At 34.3% G+C, this 21,787-nt stretch overlaps 1 protein-coding gene across 6 annotated transcripts in view; it reads right to left on the bottom strand.

Moving 5' to 3' along the window:
- Positions 1 to 21,561, bottom strand: part of LOC113514447 (neurofibromin) — a 58,293-nt gene extending 36,732 nt beyond the window's left edge. For 3 of the 6 annotated variants that reach the window (XM_052893061.1, XM_052893062.1, XM_052893058.1), the window contains exons 1-28: positions 21,236 to 21,561; positions 20,631 to 20,774; positions 19,785 to 19,962; positions 19,398 to 19,519; positions 18,042 to 18,141; positions 17,628 to 17,728; positions 16,820 to 16,969; positions 15,947 to 16,046; positions 15,549 to 15,691; positions 14,547 to 14,740; positions 12,724 to 12,832; positions 12,264 to 12,422; positions 11,701 to 11,894; positions 10,166 to 10,349; positions 9,478 to 9,664; positions 8,728 to 8,775; positions 7,973 to 8,072; positions 7,224 to 7,362; positions 6,386 to 6,491; positions 5,737 to 5,800; positions 5,330 to 5,501; positions 4,608 to 4,750; positions 3,903 to 4,011; positions 3,536 to 3,642; positions 2,864 to 2,998; positions 1,974 to 2,128; positions 735 to 892; positions 118 to 261 (exon numbers count right to left, since the gene is read on the bottom strand). In XM_052893061.1, the coding sequence (XP_052749021.1) occupies positions 118 to 261; positions 735 to 892; positions 1,974 to 2,128; positions 2,864 to 2,998; positions 3,536 to 3,642; positions 3,903 to 4,011; positions 4,608 to 4,750; positions 5,330 to 5,501; positions 5,737 to 5,800; positions 6,386 to 6,491; positions 7,224 to 7,362; positions 7,973 to 8,072; positions 8,728 to 8,775; positions 9,478 to 9,664; positions 10,166 to 10,349; positions 11,701 to 11,894; positions 12,264 to 12,422; positions 12,724 to 12,832; positions 14,547 to 14,740; positions 15,549 to 15,691; positions 15,947 to 16,046; positions 16,820 to 16,969; positions 17,628 to 17,728; positions 18,042 to 18,141; positions 19,398 to 19,519; positions 19,785 to 19,962; positions 20,631 to 20,774; positions 21,236 to 21,295 (3,705 nt within the window). In that variant the 5' untranslated portion in view covers positions 21,296 to 21,561. The remainder of the gene's footprint in view (positions 1 to 117; positions 262 to 734; positions 893 to 1,973; positions 2,129 to 2,863; positions 2,999 to 3,535; positions 3,643 to 3,902; positions 4,012 to 4,607; positions 4,751 to 5,329; positions 5,502 to 5,736; positions 5,801 to 6,385; positions 6,492 to 7,223; positions 7,363 to 7,972; positions 8,073 to 8,727; positions 8,776 to 9,477; positions 9,665 to 10,165; positions 10,350 to 11,700; positions 11,895 to 12,263; positions 12,423 to 12,723; positions 12,833 to 14,546; positions 14,741 to 15,548; positions 15,692 to 15,946; positions 16,047 to 16,819; positions 16,970 to 17,627; positions 17,729 to 18,041; positions 18,142 to 19,397; positions 19,520 to 19,784; positions 19,963 to 20,630; positions 20,775 to 21,235) is intronic. The other 3 variants (XM_052893063.1, XM_052893060.1, XM_052893059.1) reach the window with 2 other exon arrangements.
- Positions 21,562 to 21,787: the final 226 nt, after the last annotated feature.

A 21,787-nucleotide genomic window follows, 5' to 3' on the forward strand; every position in this document is an offset into this window, starting at 1 on the left:
TTATGTGAGAGAGAGTAGAAAAACTTTCAGTTTTCACCTACTAGTAGAAGAATTTATTGTTATTTTTGGTATTTTAAAGAAGTAGCAGTGGAAGAAGAGTCTATGTGTGCCACTCACCTCCACCTCCCGGTAGAAGATGTTCCATAGCAACGGCGCAAGCAGGTGCTTAGCGTCGAACAGCGTGACGAACACGCGCGCCAGCTCGTCCATCTGGGATGTACTCACTACATTCGCGAGCGCCATCGCTATCGGCAGCTCACCCTGCAACACAAAACCTTGTTGAAAAATTATTGTTATTTGACTTTATTAATAGGATTAAATTCAAATTGTTTCAACCGTGAAGCAGTTGTGTTGGCATGGCTGTGTTTCGGTTTGAAGGGTGGGATATAGCGTGAATTAACTAGGTACGGAGGAATAACACCTAAGTCCTCAGGAATGACAACGCATGAAGGGTATCATGGGTGAAACAGTATACTCTGTTATGTCCATGGTTCTGCTCATGTCTATAGGCGACGGTTACCACTTTCTATCAGGTGAGCCGTCAGCTTGTTTGCCATTCTAAATTGAATAAAAAAAATCTATTTTTACCTAGCAACCCTAGGTTGTGGCTAACTAAGTTCATTATATTTTAGCTCATCTTTCATTAAAACCAAGTTATATTGAAAGGTCTTCTACCTGTAGAATTCAATGGTAAGATCTAGGGCTACGTCTTATTTTAATACATATTAGCTTACCTTGTCCGATATCATAGTGACTAGTTGTACTAGTTGTTCAAACCGATCAGCCAGGACTGTCTCAGCTAATGTGTCGAATTCGGTGCCTTGCTGCAGGATCTTGGTCAATACTTCCATGAAGGCAGCACGGGTTTGAAGGTCTCTGTGGTACCCCAGATCTAGAAGGAGATATTGATCGTTGAGATACTCCAGGGGAAATTACATATGTGCAAAAGATATCCTTATTCTGGCTGTTGATTCTCTTGGGTTTATAATCACAATACGATTTTATACAGTAATCTGTAGAAACAGATAAGACAGAAATTCTATCTATCTCTATCATTGAATGCACATAACGGAAACTATAGTGTGTATTCCGGTTTGAATGGATGGCTTCTAACAGTACAATTGATTAAACTTCATGTCACATGGGTCAATAATGTGCAAGTTATGTCACAATTGTTGTTGTATTCATGGGGTTTGATGGCCACTAACTATCGAGCAGACAGTATGATGACAATAGTTATTCCAATAAAAAAGTAACATCACACAAAGATCATGGAAGGGTCCCAGTGTCATAGGTTTTTTTTAGCTGAAAAAGCCCGTCTTTCGATAGTAATAAATATATATAATAATTCAAAAACATAGTTGTAGACTAGAGAGAGAATATGCTTTATATGCACCACATATAATGAAAATAAAATATACTACTAATTAATACTAATTAATTACTGTCGTATTATTAATCTTGTTATTCAGATAATAGATAAATAGATAGATAGATAATTTATTTGCATTACTTACAGCCCACTAATTACAACATATATAGACATACATAAAAAGTGAGATAACAAAAATTATTTAAAAAAACACATAAAGCTAAATACAACTTTTCGTTTGTGCGTCTGCCATAACAATACAAAATGGCCACAACTCAGTTTATTGCTTCACCCTCAAAAGAGCAAAGCACTGATATTCGGTTGCGGTCAAAGGGAATAGGGTAACAATAAAACAATACTACCAGATTATCCATACAGTAAACAGACAGATATGACAGTTTATCTAGCAGACAAAAGGAACATAGAGGTAACTTGCAGGAATGTCTAACTTTTGTCTCTCAATTGAGAATTTTTTTAAATTAATTTTAAAACTGGACTTAGTGGCGAATAGTCTAATGGGAGGTGGTCTTTTAATTGAAAGCTGACATATAATGCAGATGCTAAAAATAATCGCTATGTGATAATCAAATATAAATGGTACCAATGCTATGCATGAGGCCGGAGTCAATGTTGGCGCTGAGCAGGTTGGACATGGCCTGTATGGTCGCGTTGCGGAGCGTCTCCAGCCGGCCCGGACCCTCGGACAGTTCCACTTCGTTACAATCGTTTAATAGGTTCATGAACAGTGTGAAGTATCTGTGGACAAGTTCAATTCAATATTAGTAGTGCGGTCCAACTGCCCCGTATTAGTCATCAGGTATTATTCACTCCTTAAGTACTTACTCGTATCTAGCGAACAGTTAAAAATAGCTAAAAACTACTCCATATTTGGATATATTTTGTATTACTTACATACATACATACATATCTGCCACGCCTGTGTCCCATTAGGATAGGCAGAAACAATGGAACGCCAAATACTTCGATTCAAACAAACCTCTATCGCTTCTTTCACATTCATCAATCTTTTCATACACGCTCGCCGGTTACGGGTATTTTTAATTTGGCCCTTCTTCAGCACTTCGCCTATTTGGTCAACATACGTCCGTCTAGGGCGGCCCCTGCCGACATCTCCATTCATTCTTGCTCCATAAATCTCTTTCGTAATTCTTCTTTCATCTATCCTTTCCAAATGACTAAACCAACGCAACATTCCTTTTTCGATTTTTGTCACTACATCGTCTTTCAGTCCACACTTCTCTCTAATCACACTGTTTCTTACTCTATCTTTTAATGTAATACCACACTTATTGTATTACTTATAAGTATTTATAAATGACCGAGTCTGCAGAAATTAGAAAGCGAAAAAATGTAAGTATCAATATCGAGATCAGAATCGGCCTTAGCCTAACTGCCCCTCCTCTCATTCTCAAAACTAATATTGACTGATATTAAAGGTTTGTTATAATAATGATGAAATTCAGTACAAACTTGAGGAAAAGCTGACTCTTGGCCTCCATGAGATCTCCCCTATCGGACTCCTCGGGTTGGAGAGGAAGCCCCTTGAGTAGGGCTGCCACTGCTTCCATACACGCTTGATCCAGTTCTCGACAACATACTAGATACCTGAATGAATATTGTGATTAAGAAATTATATGCTGACTGGAAAAAGTGAATTATTATTAGTAATGGCATATTGGTAGTAATACATTTTGTTAGTAAAACTGGGAACATTTCATCTTTATAGGCGACGTTACTACTTTTTATCAAGTGGGTCGACAGCGTGTTTGCCATTCTAAATTATATAAAAAAGAAACCGAGAAGAAGACCGTTAATCTGTTAATATTAAAAATTGTTAAAGGACTTATTAGCTTCCGTTAATTTTCCATAAGTCCATTAATGGTTAATTAAATCTTATAAGCCACAGAGTCTTAAGAAGTACCACAGGTGTATATTATGTTACGCAGCAAAAAATCTCGTTATCACAATTTTGACGTAGAAATATGAATATGAATACGAATCGTTGGCTGTCTTGTCATTTCAAAATGTTTTATACGACAAATAAAAAAAAAAGCACAAAATTAAATGATAAGACACTTTATTGGAATGATGCAGTAAAAAAATATTGGTATTTAGCCTGCATGCATATGTTAACCACCTTACCTGGAGATAGAGGACGCGTCAGCACGCAGTGGTGGCGCTATCTGGTGACTAGTGCCTAGTACCCAATCTGTCACATACTCCACCATTTTGTTGCGGAATTTCATTTCCTGTATATGTAACAAATATTGAAATATAGACATTTATCAAATTGTCTTATTTTTTTCTATTTTTTTTTTGCAACAGCTTTATAGCTGATATTTGATGAAAATCAACGATATTCACACATAAAAATAATATGCAGGAATAATTTTTTTTTTTTTATTATTATTATAAATAGAACTTAAAAAAAGAAAAGAAATTTGCTTTTTTATAATTTGTTCATAGGAAAAATATATATATTGAGAACAGCCGTATCGAGTTCGCGTACCTGTCTGAAGGCGAGGTCGTCACGTCTCCTCATCATGGCCTCAACGACCTGGCACAGTTTTGTCTTTATGTGTACCGACAAGACCGTCATGTCTAAGTGTCGGACATATCTGCAATGAAAAGACACATAGTCACACAGTATAAGCCTGAATATAAAAAACTATTTTAAAATTTTGAACTACGTTCAATTATGTTGGATAGTTTACTATTAGATACAGTTTCAATTCCCACATTTAAGGGACAAGGGGATAATAGTAGCATTAAGGACTTTTTTTAACGGTAATTCTTTAAAAGATGACAATTTGATAAAATGGAAATGGCAACCTCACCTGCGCTATATGTATACGTTAGCGGGGTACTCAATTTGCCTATCGTGATGAATATATCTGAAATTCAGCGCGATGGTTTCCAGGGGAAACTGCGGAGAGGTTGACCTAATATGGGGGGGCTGATAGCTCCCATTACTTTTCCCGTCCCCGTATCTAACTGGGCTAACGTCCCCAATTTCATTTCTGTAAGATGTACACGGTTCTGCATTCCATCGTGTTTAATTCCTAGAAAATTCGTGCACAGTGGGCATAGTGACCTAATTTGACCTTCTATCATTCCTTATTGATACGTCGCCAGCGTAAACCAACAGCGCCGGGGAAGTACCATTTCATTCATTAAAAAAACATCAAAGAAACAAGTCTTCTAATCAACACACCTGACTATAGCCAGCATGAGTCCTTCGATGGAGGTGGTACTGAGATGTTCCGAGGGTTGTCCACTTTTCTTGTTGTCCAATATACTCTTCATAATAAATATAGTATGCTCCACAAACTGGGTGTTTATGTCTGTTAGCATCACCTGTTGACAGTGTAATTGCCTGTTTCATTAATTCTGGCACTAAAGGTTTTCGGTCTTGTTACAAAAAAAAAAAATTAAAAGCTATTTATTTAAATAGTACATAATAAAACTCCTAAGTGACTACATATTGTTTAGTAAGTACAATAATTTTTAAATGTAATATTATGTGTCAAAATGTGTAAATTATTATAATAAAATCTAGTATATAAAATATCTTTTATTTTTACTAACATAGACTTTCTTTTGTTTAGATGTAAACAAATGGCCAGCAAAAAATATGCCACACCTTCTTTTCCCGTGGGTGTCGTAAAAACCGACTAAGGGAGGGCGAGGGATGGGTAGTAGAGTCTCTCTTAAAACATCTCTAAAGTCTGACTGTGTTTGCCAATCCGCATGCCAAGCGTGGTAACTACTAGCAAAACCTTCCTAAGGGGGAGGCTTATGTTCAGCAGTGGACGGTTAAAGACTGATATGATAATGATGATCGTCATTAAAGATGCTTCCAAGTGCAATAACAATAACAGCAGGCATAGAAAAAAAATACTTCAATAATCTTCACCGGTGACCATGTACACTGACCTGTTGCTGCTGATCGAAGAACTTGTCAATTATCGCCTTGATCTGGTCGAAGAGTATGGGATAGAGCGCTGGCGACATCTCGTGACCGACCAGCTCCTTCACGTGAGTCTGTATCTGCTGACCGAAGCGTTCGTTGCTGCAGAGCAACAACCTTAGAAGCTGGCCGATGAATCTGACGAGTTGAATGTATAACCATCTATAGTACTAATATGCAGATTTGCTTACATGTATTCAATTAATGGGACATGGTGCCAGGAATAAATGACTGAAGTAATACTTTATTTGCATTGTACAACATAAAAAAGGTAACATGTAATTGTAAAAGTACAGTAAGGCGGCCTTACTGCTGAAAGCAATCTTTTCAAAATAACCTTAAGAATGTTTTTAAATTAAAATAGTATACTCACTGTGTGACAGGACAGTACTGCACTTCTTGTGAACTGTTCGCCAATACGTTATATTTACGTGAATCTGTAACAAAAATTATAACAAAGTGAGATAATATACTTATTAAGCTGCCACTGAAAACTTGGATTTTGATACCAAAAAAGTATTTAAAAAGTTTCAAAACAATAAATAAAGTATAGATGCAAAATTTTTAGTGGTAGATTTATATGCAATGTATTCTATGAGTAACGTTTTAGTTCTTAGGTAGAGTACTTTTTAAATAATCAGTCAGGAACATTGAAAATTCTTCAATTGTTTTGGAAAATTGACAGATAACTGCGACGTTGCCATATCTTGTTATGAACGCTCTTAAATGTCTTAATCTAGCAATATGACTAGTTTCTTTTATAGAAAAAATGAAATAGTAACCTCACCTGTGCTATCGGCACACGTTGGCGAGATATCAGTGAGGGATGATAGATGATGATGAAGCATGTCAAATACCCTATTGTGACAAATTCCGTAAGAATTAAACCCTGATGGTTTCTAGGGATAACTGCGTTGAAGTAGACCTGATAAGGTATATTGCCAGCAATGGGGCTGTTAGACCCCATTACTAACGATCCCTTTCCCCCCATATGAATAGTTGGGTGAATACGGGTGACTGACCGTGCGCGTGCAAATGCGGCCAGACGGGCGGCGGGCGGCGCTGCAGGCACACGCCGCCTAGCGCGCACAAGAACGACGTGATGTTCGCCCACTCCTGGACCTGCGTCTGAACACCGCCACATCGTAATCATTACGTTATTCGAGACTCGGCACTACACTCAAAATCGATGAAGCTTTAATAATCTATGTAATTATCTAGTAGAAATATCAATCATTGGCGTAATTATTTTATCTTAAAAAGGCGCATATGTACTCTAATATATTTCTTTGTGAAGCTTCTACGGTTAATTCTATGAGCCACACAGCCTAAATAAGCCTATGGTATCAATATAATGAAATAAATGAATATTTATAGTATTGTACAACTACTTACAATATGCCTCTATCAATAATTATACGAGTAGCATAGAATTCATAAAAATGCTCTTTTCGTTATAAGTAACTTGGACCTATGTATCAAAATTGATGTAAGTGTAATGTGTAACAGTAGTTAAAAAAATATATTTAATTTTATTTAATTGCTTCGTCAGATTTTTCTCGAGAATAATAGTAACTTTTAAACTATTTTTAATGAATCTTAATCAATAGATAAATTATATCAAAAGATACAAGTCATTAAATAATTATATTAGAAATATACTAAACAAACTGATTGATAATCTAATCACGGCATGGTAATCGTCACCTACAGACCATGGATGCCATGAATATAACAATGCCTTTTGTATAACAAAAACCATGTTTCTACAAAATACTATACCGCCATTGACTAGATATGTTACTGAAATAAATATTATTTTGTGGAAGTCCATATGTTGGTCAAGTTCAATGTACTGACCTCAAAGTCATGTTCACTGCTGGTATGATGCGAGACCCTGCGTTTAGCGACAGCTCTGTGCAGCGCTTCCATCTGACACTCGTCCATCTTGTCGCCCTGCCCTTTGGGGTATTTCTGTAGGAGCTTGCATAGTGAGTCCCTAAAAACAAAAGATATCACATGATGATTACTTTCCATTTATTATAATTTTCCAATTATAATATGTATAAGGTGGGTGGCAATCAAGCATACGATTTGCCTAATGGTAAGCAACTACCGAAAGCTATAAGCGCTTGTTATCAAAGACATTATTCACCCGCACTGTCGACTTATGACTAGTAACTCTTAAGCCGCAGTACCCAGTAATTTGACATGCATATCTCATCCTATAAAATGATATTATTTGAGATTAGGCACTGATCTTATGTGGACGAGTTTGGAACCTGAATCTTTGTAATCAAATATAAGTATTAAAATAATAAAAAAAAAAAAAATTAATTACTTTGTAGTGTAAATAAATATCTTCATATTCAATTAACTAGTTACATACATAGATTACATAAGATAAGAAAGTTTTTTGTTAAACAAAGATAAATAAAACATTTTGCACAATTCAATGGGTACTTTAACAGTGCCATATTTCTCAGTCCTTCTGGCTTTCTTTACTTTATTGATCATGACATCACCCTACTATTGAATATAGACCTCTCCCTGGGGGGTGTGCCCCCCTGCCCCATATTAATACAGCGGTTATAATTTGTTACACTTACCAACATCGGAATGTTTCTTCCCAAACAGGCTGCACGCCATTCACACAGTGTTCAATCTTCCTCAGTAACGCCATTATTCGTTTTAGTAACGCTGCCGAACCTACAAATATGTACCAAATAAGATCACATTTTATTTCATTACTATATATCTTGATTGATAATTACAATAAAAGTTAGCATATAATAATTAAATTAATTCTGATCTAACTAAATATAATTTAATTATTAAGTGCAAACTTTTATTACTATTAAATTACCTAGAACTAACTTGCTTTATTAAAGATAATACTAAGACAAATAAGTTTAAAATCAAAACCTGAAGATTGTACCGTAAACAAAACAACAACGTAATTAAGCTAATTAAATTTTCTGTTGGACGTAATCGCCAAATACAAAAAATAAAAAAATAAAAAAAGAGTCCCTTCACTAATTATAAAGATATAATAACAATAAAGAACATTGACAATTAGTTCACTCTGCCTGTTCTGTAAAATTCTTGTCGATAGCATATCTTGATATATAAAATTCCTGTGTCCGTTCACACTAATTTCCGAAACTGCGTCTACATTTTAATGAATTTTTGTAAATATCTATTGTTTGTTCGAACTTGAGAAACATGCTACTTCTTATCATAATAAGAAAAAATAGACCCTAAATAAAAAAAAATAGATAATAAATTACAATAATATGATAGATTACAGTATTTGTCAAAATGGCATCAGCTAGTAATTAAAAATGTCGATATGATTACTTACTGTGAATATTTTTGTAAAAACAACCTCTGCCTATATCCTGGCTGGCTGCTTGTAAATATAAATTCAATCGTAAGTTACTTTAACTATTTAAAGAAGGAGGAAGTACGCAATTCGTCTGTTTTTTTTTTTATGTAAATACAAATACAAAGAGACAAGAGTTCCTCAATTAAAAACGTTACTCTTGCAATAATATTTCTGTAACTATCACTGAAAATTTGGATTTGCAAAAATATACTTGAAAAATAATGAAGTAAAATATGAGGCAAAAATTTTAGTGGAAAATTTACTTTATTAACGGACACTATGATTAATGGTTTATTTTGATAGGAGCATACACATTTCAAAGTGATCAGGAACATTAAAAAAAAGTTCAATTGTTTTTGAAAGTTGACAGATAATTGCGACGTTGCCACACTTTGGTAAGCTAAAGTATGAACGTTCTTAAGCATACCTATTAGTTGTATTTAAGCCATAACACGATCTCTGCTTGGTTTAGGCACAGTAAAGTAATAATACTAAAGTACATTATAGACACTCTCTGCCGCCCGCTCAGATCTGACCTCACCCTTCTCAAATATGCATTAGAACCCAAACCCTATTTTTCTACGCCAATCGTAACTACACATGCACACATTGGGTCCTGTACATACATTAATTGTTTCTGTAGTTGTGCCAAGTACGGGTCGAGGCGTTTTTGTTTGAAGTGTCCGGGGAGTGATGTGATATGTCGAATAACTCATGGTAACTAACCAGTGGTAAGCACGGTGGACGTGTGCGCGATCTCTTGGAAGACGGCGTAGTTGGGCAGCAGACACTGCGTAGTGATCTCGTCGGAGCCGCATCGTATGTCAGCCTCCTGGCAGAGCAGCGCGAAGCACGACATCGCCACCAGCACCACATCCGTGTCGATCGACCACAGACACATAAAGAACACCACCTGGTATGGGCAAAGTTATGTGTTATGTAATTAAATAGACAATAAAAGGCAATATACCCTGTCAGGTCGATCTCCGCGTGGTCCCCCCTGGAAACCATCGTGCTGAATTCTAGGTGTATTCATCACGATAGGCTAACTGACCTTCCTTTTCATTCTCACCTATCATCCCTCACTGGTGTTCCATTAGCGCAGGCGGAATTACCAATCCATTATCATTCATAAAAAATACCCCATACTCTGGTTTCATCCAACACCGCACACAGAGATGATGCACGTGTGCACTTGTCCATGGCTCTCACGTTACTGACCATTCAATCCATGTGTGTGAGTGCCAGAAATAGCGTGTACCTTATCTCAATGTTATAAAGTCGAATTTCATTAGTTTTGATTTGTTCGAATTTATATTTGTTACGTTTTAGTTTCACTGTGAATTACACTTGTATAATACAATGTAAACATTTAAAATAATACGCTTTTACGTGCGCTGATGTGAAAACGTACCTCAAGTTTGATATGCGCTTGTTTGCATATAGGTATCTGTGATCCAACATTGGCATACTCCTTATGTTTGGCAAGAAACTCATTTCGACAAGTCAGGATGTCGCGCAGCCAGCGGAGCACCTCGCGGTAGTTGCAGATCTGGCGCTGGATCAGCTTCTGACTGATATTGTAGAGGACCTGCGAACTGAAGCAAGGGGCGCGTCATGCTCGGGAACGGTCTATACTATATCAATATTTGTTTATTTATTTAAACTTTAATGCACAGTAAAATTCTACGTACATTTGGCGGACTTAACACCGGACGATGTTCTCTACGAGTCAACCATTGGGCAAATCGAGAAACAAGTATAAACAATATATATTTTAAAAAAGTCCCTTCGTGAACATGACTTCAATTTATCACAACAATGAAAAGCCTTAATCTGTTATATAATTAGTTATTATTTATATATTTTCTAATTTAGTATATAATATGTATGGTTATTTATATATGTATTGTATGTGATTTATGTGTGTATATTTTTTATAAGTATATTATTCTATATGTTTGTATGTTTATTTATCATAAATTGTTATCTTTTAAAATATTTATTTCATTTACTATTTTCTTAAATCTGTGCACCGCCATTTTCTCTCTCTGTTTGGCGTTGCGGTTGACTGGTAGAGAATGCCATCGGGCATTAAGTCCGCCCTGTAGACATTTTTCAATGTGTGCAAAAGTATAAATAAATAAATAAAATAAATATTACAATGTACACCGTGAATGGTATTAGACTGTCTATCAGTCGTAACAGTATCTGTATGGTACTAAACTGCACATTTTGCGCGCATTCTGCTACTTTCATTTGAGACATGCGCCATCAGATCCAAAGTCAAATTTTCTTTATTCTAATACATTTGTTTACAATCAATTTTAAATCGTTATCTTCGATTGCTGGATTCGGAATGTTGCTATCTGCTTAGAATTGTTAGTAATGCAGAGTACTAGTCGCATTGCTAGTAATACACCTAGACAGATCGACCTCTACGTGTGCGCCGCCTAGAAACCATGGTGTTAAATTCCAGGTGTATTCATCATAATGGGATAACTACCCTGCTTTTTCATTCTCATCTATCATCCCTCACTATTGGGGGAAAGGGATTTTTAGTAATGGGGTCTAACTGACTCATTGCTAGCAATACACCCTAACAGATCAACCTCCACGCGGTTCTCCCTGGAAACCATCGTGGTTAATTCTAGTGAAATTCGTCACGATGGGCTAACTGACCTGCTTTCATCGTCACCTATCATCCCTCACTGGTACCCCCCCCCCCCAGTGTATACCGATAACGTAGACGGGGTTATCATTCAATTATCACACATTAAAAAAAATCCCTCACTATTTATATTTCTCTTATCATTACATATAATGGAAATATTCAATATTTGATATTTCCATTATCGGACCATTACATAGATATTGTAACTACAATAAATAGATATCGATTTGAGATTAACCACTCCAGTCTAGAGTATAATATTAAAAGAATCTTACCTAATGTCCCAGAATGTGTTCAGAGGCGCTTCAGGGTTCCACATATGCACCCTGTCGGGACGGTGCAGCGCAAGCAATGCGTCCATCGCCTCTTGGGAGATCTCCCCCATGCCCGTCTGGTGTACCAATGACACTAGGCCGTTGATGAGTTCAGTGGTCGACGATTGTATCTCCACACCAGAGCGTCCTGGGTTCTGTAGATTATAATCAATCGTATCATATTCGACGTATATATATTATATTAGCCAGGGAGGTCCCAGCATAGGATAGGCCACACCTTCCTTTCCCATGGGTTTCGTAAGAGGCGACTGAGGGAGAAATCCTGGGATTGTAGTCTCTAGCTATGATATATATTATTTTGAAAATTGTATGTATATATATTTCATAAAAAATTAGAGATCTCTAAGAATATTACAATAATATAACCCAAATTATTAAACACTTGTTTATTAAATTAAAGCTAATATAAAATACAAATATATATTTGTTTTCCTATCTATCTACCCGTACCAATCCGGGCCTAGATGAAGTGCCAATTTTTATATAAAACCCAACGAACTTACACTTAGCATCAACATAGGATCAGCATGTATCAGCTTCACCATACACAACAAGAGGTTCCTGTAGGCCGGCATCTCTTCAGATTTGTTAAACTTGGATTGAACTTCTTTGGACTTCAGCGACAGGGATATCATACGGAGTGGAGTATGCACTATGTAACCCTGAAAGTTAAAAAATAGTTATAAAGTTGTTCATTTTGGGATCATAAATTGTAATGTAACAATTCAATTCAATTTATTCGTAACAATAGTATATCGTGTTAAATATTTTTTTTAAGTTATAAGAAGGTATCATAAAAGAATGTTATATATGTAATGTTAATTAAAAAAAATAATCCACGTTTTAAATACGTTGTTGTCCGACTAGTTTAGAAATTAACTGAGACAAGAGGAAATTCTTAAATAAAAAACAAATGTATCACTACAGATAATATGTTATAATTCCACACATATTACTTTATACCTGTGTTGCTTTATTCAGTGTATCCGTAAACATAGCTCTGAGTTCTGCCGCTCTTGGATATAACAATTCTATTTGTGGCCACCACGGTAGTCTAGGCTGTTTTATAATCCTAAAAAAAAAAAGAAATATTACATGCAGTTGTGTTATACTCCTTACTATAAATGTGAAAGTTTTTTTTTAGTATTGAAGGGTCCTGCGATTAATCACAATCTCACCTGATGGAAAGCGATGCCTATAAAAAAGCCTATAAATAGTCTATTTTTTAATACATTTGGTGCTATTTTTTTATGCATTTTAATTGGTGCTGTTTATATTGGAATGGTAAAACGTCAGCGGGGAGACAGTTACACATACCATGGCTTTGAAAGCGAGTTTGTTACCCCTCAGCACATTAATGGCTTAACCAATTACTATGAAATTAGGTATAGAGATACTATACGAGACGGAGATGAATATTGGCTACTTTTATCCAGCGAACAAATCCCGGTCTATATACATAAGTAGTCATATTTTGGCATTAATCCATTACCACAAGTTTAATATTGTGTCAACAAAAAGAAAACTGACTGCAATTAACCACTGAACCGATTTCAATAAAATTTCTATGCAGACAATCTGCAAGTGTATTAAATATCATTTCAGATAAAAAAAGAATTTCCCAAATCGGTTTATAGCTGATTCTGATATTCTTTTCTTATTAATTAAATTAAATTAATTAAAGTCAATTGAAAAACAGTTGTTTATTTTATATTTGTATGTATCTTGTATTGATGGCAAGAAAACACATCAACAAAAGACGAAATGTTTCTTAGATATTACACTGATAATATTTAATATTAAAATAATTATTTGTTCCTGTACATAGATTATGAATTTTTTATCTCAGAGAAGTAAGAACCATCTAAGGCAACTAAGCATAATTTCAATGCAAGAGATGAAAAACTAAAAATGAAACCTCTATCAGACTATAAAATACTAGCTGTATCTCGCGGCTTCACCCACGTGAATCAGCACATAAAATATCCTACATGCTATGTTAGGATATAACCTACTCATATACCAAATTTCATTCAAATCCGCTCAGTAGTTTTTGTGTGAAAGAGTAAGAAACATCCATTAATCCATTCATTGTTACAAATTTTCGCATTTATTATATTAATAGAATTAGCTGTCTGAATAAAATTGCCTTTTATAATTGCATATTCTCTTACATTATTTCATATATACTTTAATTTTCTGAACAATAAAGAGTTTATTATGTTATAGGCCTTTAATAACAATTCTTATTCTTGTCTACATATTTGTTTTTATTTATTTAAGGCAAACAAACAGCTAAAATAATACATAATTATATACTTAAATAGTAATTTGGTAGCCACTAGAATTTGCACAAAATAAAATGCGAGTAAACGAAACACAAAATTAGACAATACTAAATTAAAACAAAATTCTTATATAATATTATATATAATAAGGATAGGCAGTGCGGTACTCCTCCTGAAGAAGACTTCCTGATTCGATTTTCAAAACAATTGTCGAAAACGATAAATATAACAAGTTCATAAAATACATGTAAATAAACAGCGTTTAAAAAATGCACGTAAATTTTAAAAGTAATACTCTCTATTCTATAAGATATTTCCCAAAGAGGGTTGACGTCAGGCAGGCGGCCGGTCGTAAAACTATAAGCTAAATCCTTTTGTAATATAGATAAAACCATATTACGCTGACCCCAAATAATAATTGGAATAAGGGTAGGGAGATGATGATGATGACTCTCTATTCTATAAGGAACTGTGAAAATACATAAAGAAGCCACTCACCTCAATAGCGAGTTCACAATAACATAATGATAGGATATGTGCGTGTTAAGATTCAAACACACTTTGAGCGCGTCATTGTTATGTGGCATTATTCTGAACAGAGATACGAAACAATCCGTCATTAGGTCCAGTTCTGAATATCCTGAGATGAGGTTGCCTCGTATGTACGACTTGGATGGATTGAAAAGGAGTGACTGAAAGAAACATATTTTCATTTAATAATATAATAAATACCTCTGGACGCATAATACAACGCTTCTTAGTTCTAAACTCAGCAGATTTGGGGGGAAGGGATTATTAGTAATGGAGACTAAAAATCCCATTGCTAGCAATATGCCTAACCAGGTCGACCTCCACGCGGTTCCCCCTGGAAACTATAATGATTAATTCCCGATGAATTCATCATGATGGGCTAACTGGCCTGTTTCATTCTCATCGATCACCCTTCACTGGTGCTCCGCCAGCGTATCCCGTCAACGCAGGCGGAGTTACCAATTCATTATCATCTAACAAAAAAAAAATAACAGCAGATCTTGTATATACTATGTACTCTTTTTTTTTAATGAGTGATAATAAAATGGTAACCCGACCTGTGCAATCTGTATACGCTGGTGGGGCACCACCTATCCTGGTGAGGATGAAAGCAAGCTATTAACTTATCGTGACGAATCCCACTATTAACCATGATGGTTTCCAGAGGGAATTGCGTAGATATAAATCTGATAAAGTATACTACTAGCAATGGGGCTATAAGAGCCCATTTTTTTTTATACACTTAGAATGGCAAACAAGCTGACGGCCCACCCGATGGAAAGTGGTAACTGTCGCCTACAGACAAGACAGCTTGTTTGTCATTTTAAGTTGTATAAAAAAAATTTAATGTATAGAAATCAAAAAGTCTCAATTTTAATATACATCGATTACGTAAGTTTAGTTAACACAACTATATCTTACATACATACTACATTTTTAATTTTATTACATATTATAAACAAATCTCACCTTGAGATCATTTATAACTGATTTGACTAGCACGAAAGTGACATTGCCCGAATCAGCAATGTTTAAGTATGTGGACGCCTTGCAGAGTTTCACGCAAGTCACTACAGCCGCTTCTGTCATCTGTTTTGAATTATTCTGAGGACCTGAAGGAAAAAACCGATCGTGTTTATCACAATTCAAATTTCAAGAAAGAATTAAACCATTATAAATATTTGCGAATGGCTTATTTACAATATAAGACTACATACATCTTAGTATGTTAAATATATATTTCAATATGTTGACTTTAGAGTAGGTATCGTAACGAACTGACAGATAAATGGACAATAGATATTTTTAAATTCTAAGGAACGAAACCTTAAAAATGAATACTGCTAATATCTGTAATAAATACTCACTCAGTCCCCTCTTGACCGAGTCTATGAAGTGTTTCTTCTTTGTATGTCGTGGACTACAAGGTGCACCGCTGTCCGCATTTACTATTTCTTCTAGAACTTTCTGCAAAAAAAATTATACATAATTTACTTAGAGATATAACACTGTATGCCCCATCAGACATCCCAACACTTGTAGTTCAAGACATGCTTGCTTATGTATTACCGTAGATTACATTGTTCAATTTGTCGATATATGACTCTAACAATACCAGACTATACCACCTTATAATGACTATATATTCCCCTGTAAGATATTATAACATTTATTTATTGTATATATTTGGACCTTTGACTATAATTACAACCATATTCCTTTACTAAAAGGCAATACGCCGTGTGTCCCAGCATAGAATGAACCACCAAACTTAGGGAACTTATAGTCGAGGGATGGGCAGCAGCGTCCCTTTTAAAACATCTCTTTTTAGAGCTTAAATACGGTTGCCAAGCCGTCTGCCAAACAAGACAACTACTGGCAAAACTGTCCTTATAGGGAAGTCTTATATCCAGCAGTTTACAGTTAACGGCTAAAATAATAATAATTGTAAAAATATAACAGAGAAAGGTAGTTTGAATATATGTTGTATGTATATGTTACAGAGAGATAGACGGACAAGATTAAGGGCATATAAAGACTATGAGCAGCCTAGATTTTCAACTATTTGTAGTAATTTTGAGTCAACCTTGTTTTTGCATTGAATATGATTTAATAAGTAGCTATTGCCAGTTGATATTATGAATATTTTTTTTGATTTTGTATAAAAAAAAGATAATTATTGGCAAAACGTACAGATAAACATTTGAAGATCGCATAATGAATCTTATATCTATACTAACAGGGTTTAAAACAAGAAGCATGATCTGCAAGGGCCACATGGCTACCCTAGACTTTTTGTTGTCCGAGAAACTGTCTTGCAATATGTCAAAAAGGGTATCACAGCATTTACTTAATTCTTCATTAGGCCGACACTGGACTTCTGCGAATTCCTGCAAACGAAACATTCTGTCAGATTTTATATCTGTGATTAATTGGATATCATAGAGTTCCATCATGAAAAAGAGTTACGAACACTGAGCTTTCATCACATATACGACGTATATTATACATGTATAAAGACAGATAATTATTTTTGCTGTTATAAACATCCATTATAAACGTTTTCATAAAAATAGATAGGTATAAATCACAATTTGTTTTTATACAATGACAATGGAATGGTAACCCCGCCTGCGCTATCGGTATACACCGACGGGGCACCAGTGAAAGATGATAGGTGAGGATGAAGCAGGTCAGTTAGCCCATCGTAACGAATGCAACAAGAATTGTTCACGATGGTTTCCAGGGGGAACCACGTGGAGGTCGACCTAATAGGACATATTGCTAGTAATGGCGCTGTCAAACTCCATTGCTAACAATCCCTTTCCCCCCGATGAATTCAAGTTAGCACATCATGACGAATTCAGCTGAAATTAACCACATTTGTTTCCAAAGGGAGGCCAATCCGATAGGGTATATTGCTAGGAATTAAGATGTTACCGTATTGCTAACAATCTCTTTCCCCTCTGTCGCAAATTGAACAATATTGTGGTCAAGGCCAGGTGGATGAAAATGATGTACGAGCATATAGGTATACTATATACTTACTTGGGGGTATGTGTCCATCCAGTTCCAAATTGCTTTCTCTAATGAAGTCACTAACACAATATGAGCTGATTTCCTTAATAATTTAAATTTTTGTATGGATTCTAGAACAAAAAAAAAATTTCAAAAATAAAATATACATATTATTCAATTGACGATTTTCTTAAAAATAAATGTAATAATTTTCCTTAACCCTATGCTTTATTAAACTTTAAATGCCATTATTGTGTTTCTTTTTTTTTCATATATTTGTAAAATTGTATACCTCGATGTGTGAGGTTGATCATAGAGGACTTATCTTCTATTACCATTCATTGTTATCCACATCTATATATCACAAAATAAATAAATGAAATGAAATAAAAAAACTGCTGTCTCTCAGTACAATCTAGAATTATAGTAAATATTATATCTAACCTGTAAGAAGCCGTATAAGCCTCAAAATATCGACATTTATATGTTGAATGAGTTCTATATCAGTATAATCGGGGTTTTCTTCTGAGCTGGACGATAATTCCTGCAAAAAACATAAAATACTGAATACTGAATAGTTGTAGGGGCGAATTTAAGTTGTGTGTATTTGCTGCCTTCTAGATCGGAAAGCAGGTCGGTCTGCACCGAAGCGCTGATAATTTACGACAAACTTATTCCCCTACAACGGCACCCTGTGTACGACAGCGACATAGTATACCGTTTTTCGACGAGCTTCGGTCGAAGACGCAGACCATGGGTGAACGTGAAGGACCAGATGCGTGAGCACCAACGATCATGATTACTAATGACATGACTGAAACGATGACTCGACTATTGCGGATGGTGGAGAAGAACTGTGGGGTGAAACAGGAACGAAATAAAACGATGAGATGAGATTTTTCTGTAATAATGAATAAGGATGCAGGAGTACTAGTTTTCTGTTTTTTCTATCTTCAAAAGAGGAGGAGAGTGAATTGAAGAGAATAACTTACAATCTTATATTTATTTCGGCCTATCATAAACAAACACATGAACGAACTACGAACAAAAACACGAAATTGAGCTCGAAAATTAGCATATTTATTTCATGGTAGACAGGGGGTCTCACTGTCTCTATTTGGTAAAACTGTAAACTATTACAAACACTATTTCTATTATCTGTAGACGATTTTACTATACGAATATGATACTATGAAGATATCTTAAACCGCAGGGTATCGATAGGGTGTGTTACCCTATATCAGTATGAGTCTACTGGGAACGACTTATCCAGAACCAGGGTACTACAGATATCTTAAATCGCGGGATATCGTTAGGGTAACCCATAGGATCTATGAAATAATGGTATAAGGCAGGGGGAAGCACAAAAGATCCGTATGGGTCGACGTGCATCGGCTTAGCTGACCCCATATGCGAAAAATAAGATACTATGAACTGTTCAGAAACAAAACTATATTATTTTTATTTTAAAACAATGCACCGAAAATCACTACGACGATGTTGATGCTGTGGCGATGTAGTCATTCGGAACATAAATAATTCATATTTACATTTATCTAGTAATTGAAATCGGCATCATTTAATTTTAGCATAGTTTTACCTTTTAATACCATCCAAGTTTCCTTTCAACATCATTATTATTTCAGCTTCCATATACCCCAAAAAATAGGAGTTAATTCAATAGGTAATTAATACTTATATTTTACGTCTATCATTTAATTCTACTAGATGGCAGTGTGCGTCTATTTGTGAGCTATTTATTATTTATTAATATTAAAAAAAAATAAGTACAATATTTACCTGTAACCTGGCACTGATTCTGTTGAAGACAGCATTGAAAAAATTAAGACTGAGAGCAAAAAGCACCTTACTGGATAACTGCCTCAATAGCGTATTACTTACGACACTCTCATTGCGCATATCTGAAAAAAAGCACACCATTAGTGACTTTTTTTATTGAAAAAAAAATTTTTTTTAATTATTTATTATTTTATTAATTTAATAATGGATGATTAAATAAATGAGATATACTCTTAATGAACAAAATTAACCAATATGTGATAACATTTGATTTAAGTATACTTTGCAAAATATAGATAAGTAAAAAGTTATGATCACAGGAATAATCAAGTAATGGCCACCCTTTTCAGGATTACAGTTGTAAGTATATTATTTATTTATACATACCAATAAATTGGCAGACCTCTCTCAGCAATATTTTAACATTCATGGCCTCATCATACTTGGTAGTATCTTTAGGCTGTGAGCTGAGACATATCTCAAGGGTATCCAGCACTATCACCAAGCTGTCATGATAACTCTTCTCCGACTCACGGTTCACAGTAGCAGATATAGTAGGTTGGTACTGAAATAATATTGTTATTTGAATACCTTTTTCTTATAATCATGAAAGCAAATTGTTTATGTTCAAGTGTTGTAGTTCAAAAGAAAAATATTTATTTTTAAATTTGTAGTCTGTCAGAAATACCCTACGAGAGTATGTTTACTGTTATGGTAGCAGAAATTTATGTCAATAAGTAATGTTATCTTCTCCAATATTGAAGAGAATAGAAGGGAAATATTTTTTTATCATGTAAACTAAAATTATAACATTTCTAATAGATATTTTTAATGTTGTTGTCAGAAATACCCTATAAGGGTATGTTCTCTGCCAAAGTGGCAGAAATTTATGTCAATAAGTAATGTTATCTTCTCCTATATAGAATAGAATAGAACGGAAATAATTTTTTACCATGTAAACTTTAACATTTCTACTAGATATTTATATTGTTACCAATTCTTAAATATTACTTTATGTATAAATGTGAAAACATATGTGTTATTACTTTTTGGAGCTTTAAAAGTTCATTCATTCTTACATACATTTTGCATGAAGGAGAATAGAGGCTACTTTTTATTCTGGTAAAATAAATATGTTCCTGATATAAATATAAATTCATGGACGCTGCCAGTTACTTTATAAATAATATATAAGGACAGTCAAAGACTGTAACTATTATTAAGCAGTCTTACCTGTTCATTAACACGCTGTAATATTTTAGTGAGACCTGCTATGACTAATGAGAACCGGTGTCGACTAATCTGCACAAGGCAAGCCTTGCATTGCTCCTCATTAATTCTTGAGTGTAAATTCTGTGCCCCAGTCTTGTATGGAAGCTATTTGGTGAAGGTATCTTGTTAGTGGTAGTAAATACATTTAGATTACAGTAAAAAAAAAAGACATAAAAATATAAAATTTCATTAAGTAATATTAATTTTTTTTTTTAAAGTATTTCAATAGTGTATTATGTTGTCTGATATATATGACAGGAAGGAGAAATATATAATTCGATGGGATAATTAAAAATCAATCGTTCACTAAAGAATACTGTAGAGAATTAAAAAAATAAATATCTTTTTCATGAGTAGGTACTTATTCAGTGCAATAATATTAATGAATATTAATATATAGTAATTTTAATAAAAATTTATATTAAGGATTTATTTTTACATATTCTACGAAACGAAATTAAAAATAAGAAGAGAAAAAAGTATAAATTTGTTTACATTTTGCGAATAAAAAATAACGCAAAAGGGTGCGATATTACAATAAAAATAAACGAATATTGAGAACTTACCTGTTCCTCGAAACGGGCTATGAGGGAATTGGCCCATTCTCCAGGCTTTTGTGTACCCATTTTGACTTATATATTCTAAATTTACGAGTAAATATTTGAAAAACAAATTTTTATTAATGGAACCACTTCATCTTTTTGCTTTCAAAAACTACTACTATAATTTCTGAATTTTAATATACTACCATAAAATCTTTACTAAGAAACATTAGTTGAATCTAGGAATAAAATGAATATAGAATTAGAAAATCGTTACATCCCTATAAAAATTAAGGTGAACTATTTTTACTGTGATTTTCAAATAAAATACAAATATTGAAATATTTTGTATGTATGAACATTTACTACGAACTCATAATATAATTTTAAATAATGGCAGCACATTTGTTAATTTGTCAAAAAATCAATAAAATTAGAAACATTCCAGACAAATTATCTTTTTGAAGACTAGGCAGCATGGTCTCCGACCTTAGCCTGTTCCAAACGGAACAAACGTACTAAAAAAAAAAAAATCAATAAAATTATGTTGCGTTCATACAATTAAAAAGTCAATTT

This window comes from Galleria mellonella, unplaced genomic scaffold (genome assembly GCF_026898425.1).
Source record: "Galleria mellonella isolate WM207_F2 unplaced genomic scaffold, CSIRO_AGI_GalMel_v1 utg172, whole genome shotgun sequence".
In the NCBI taxonomy this organism is placed as follows: Eukaryota; Metazoa; Arthropoda; class Insecta; order Lepidoptera; family Pyralidae; genus Galleria; species Galleria mellonella.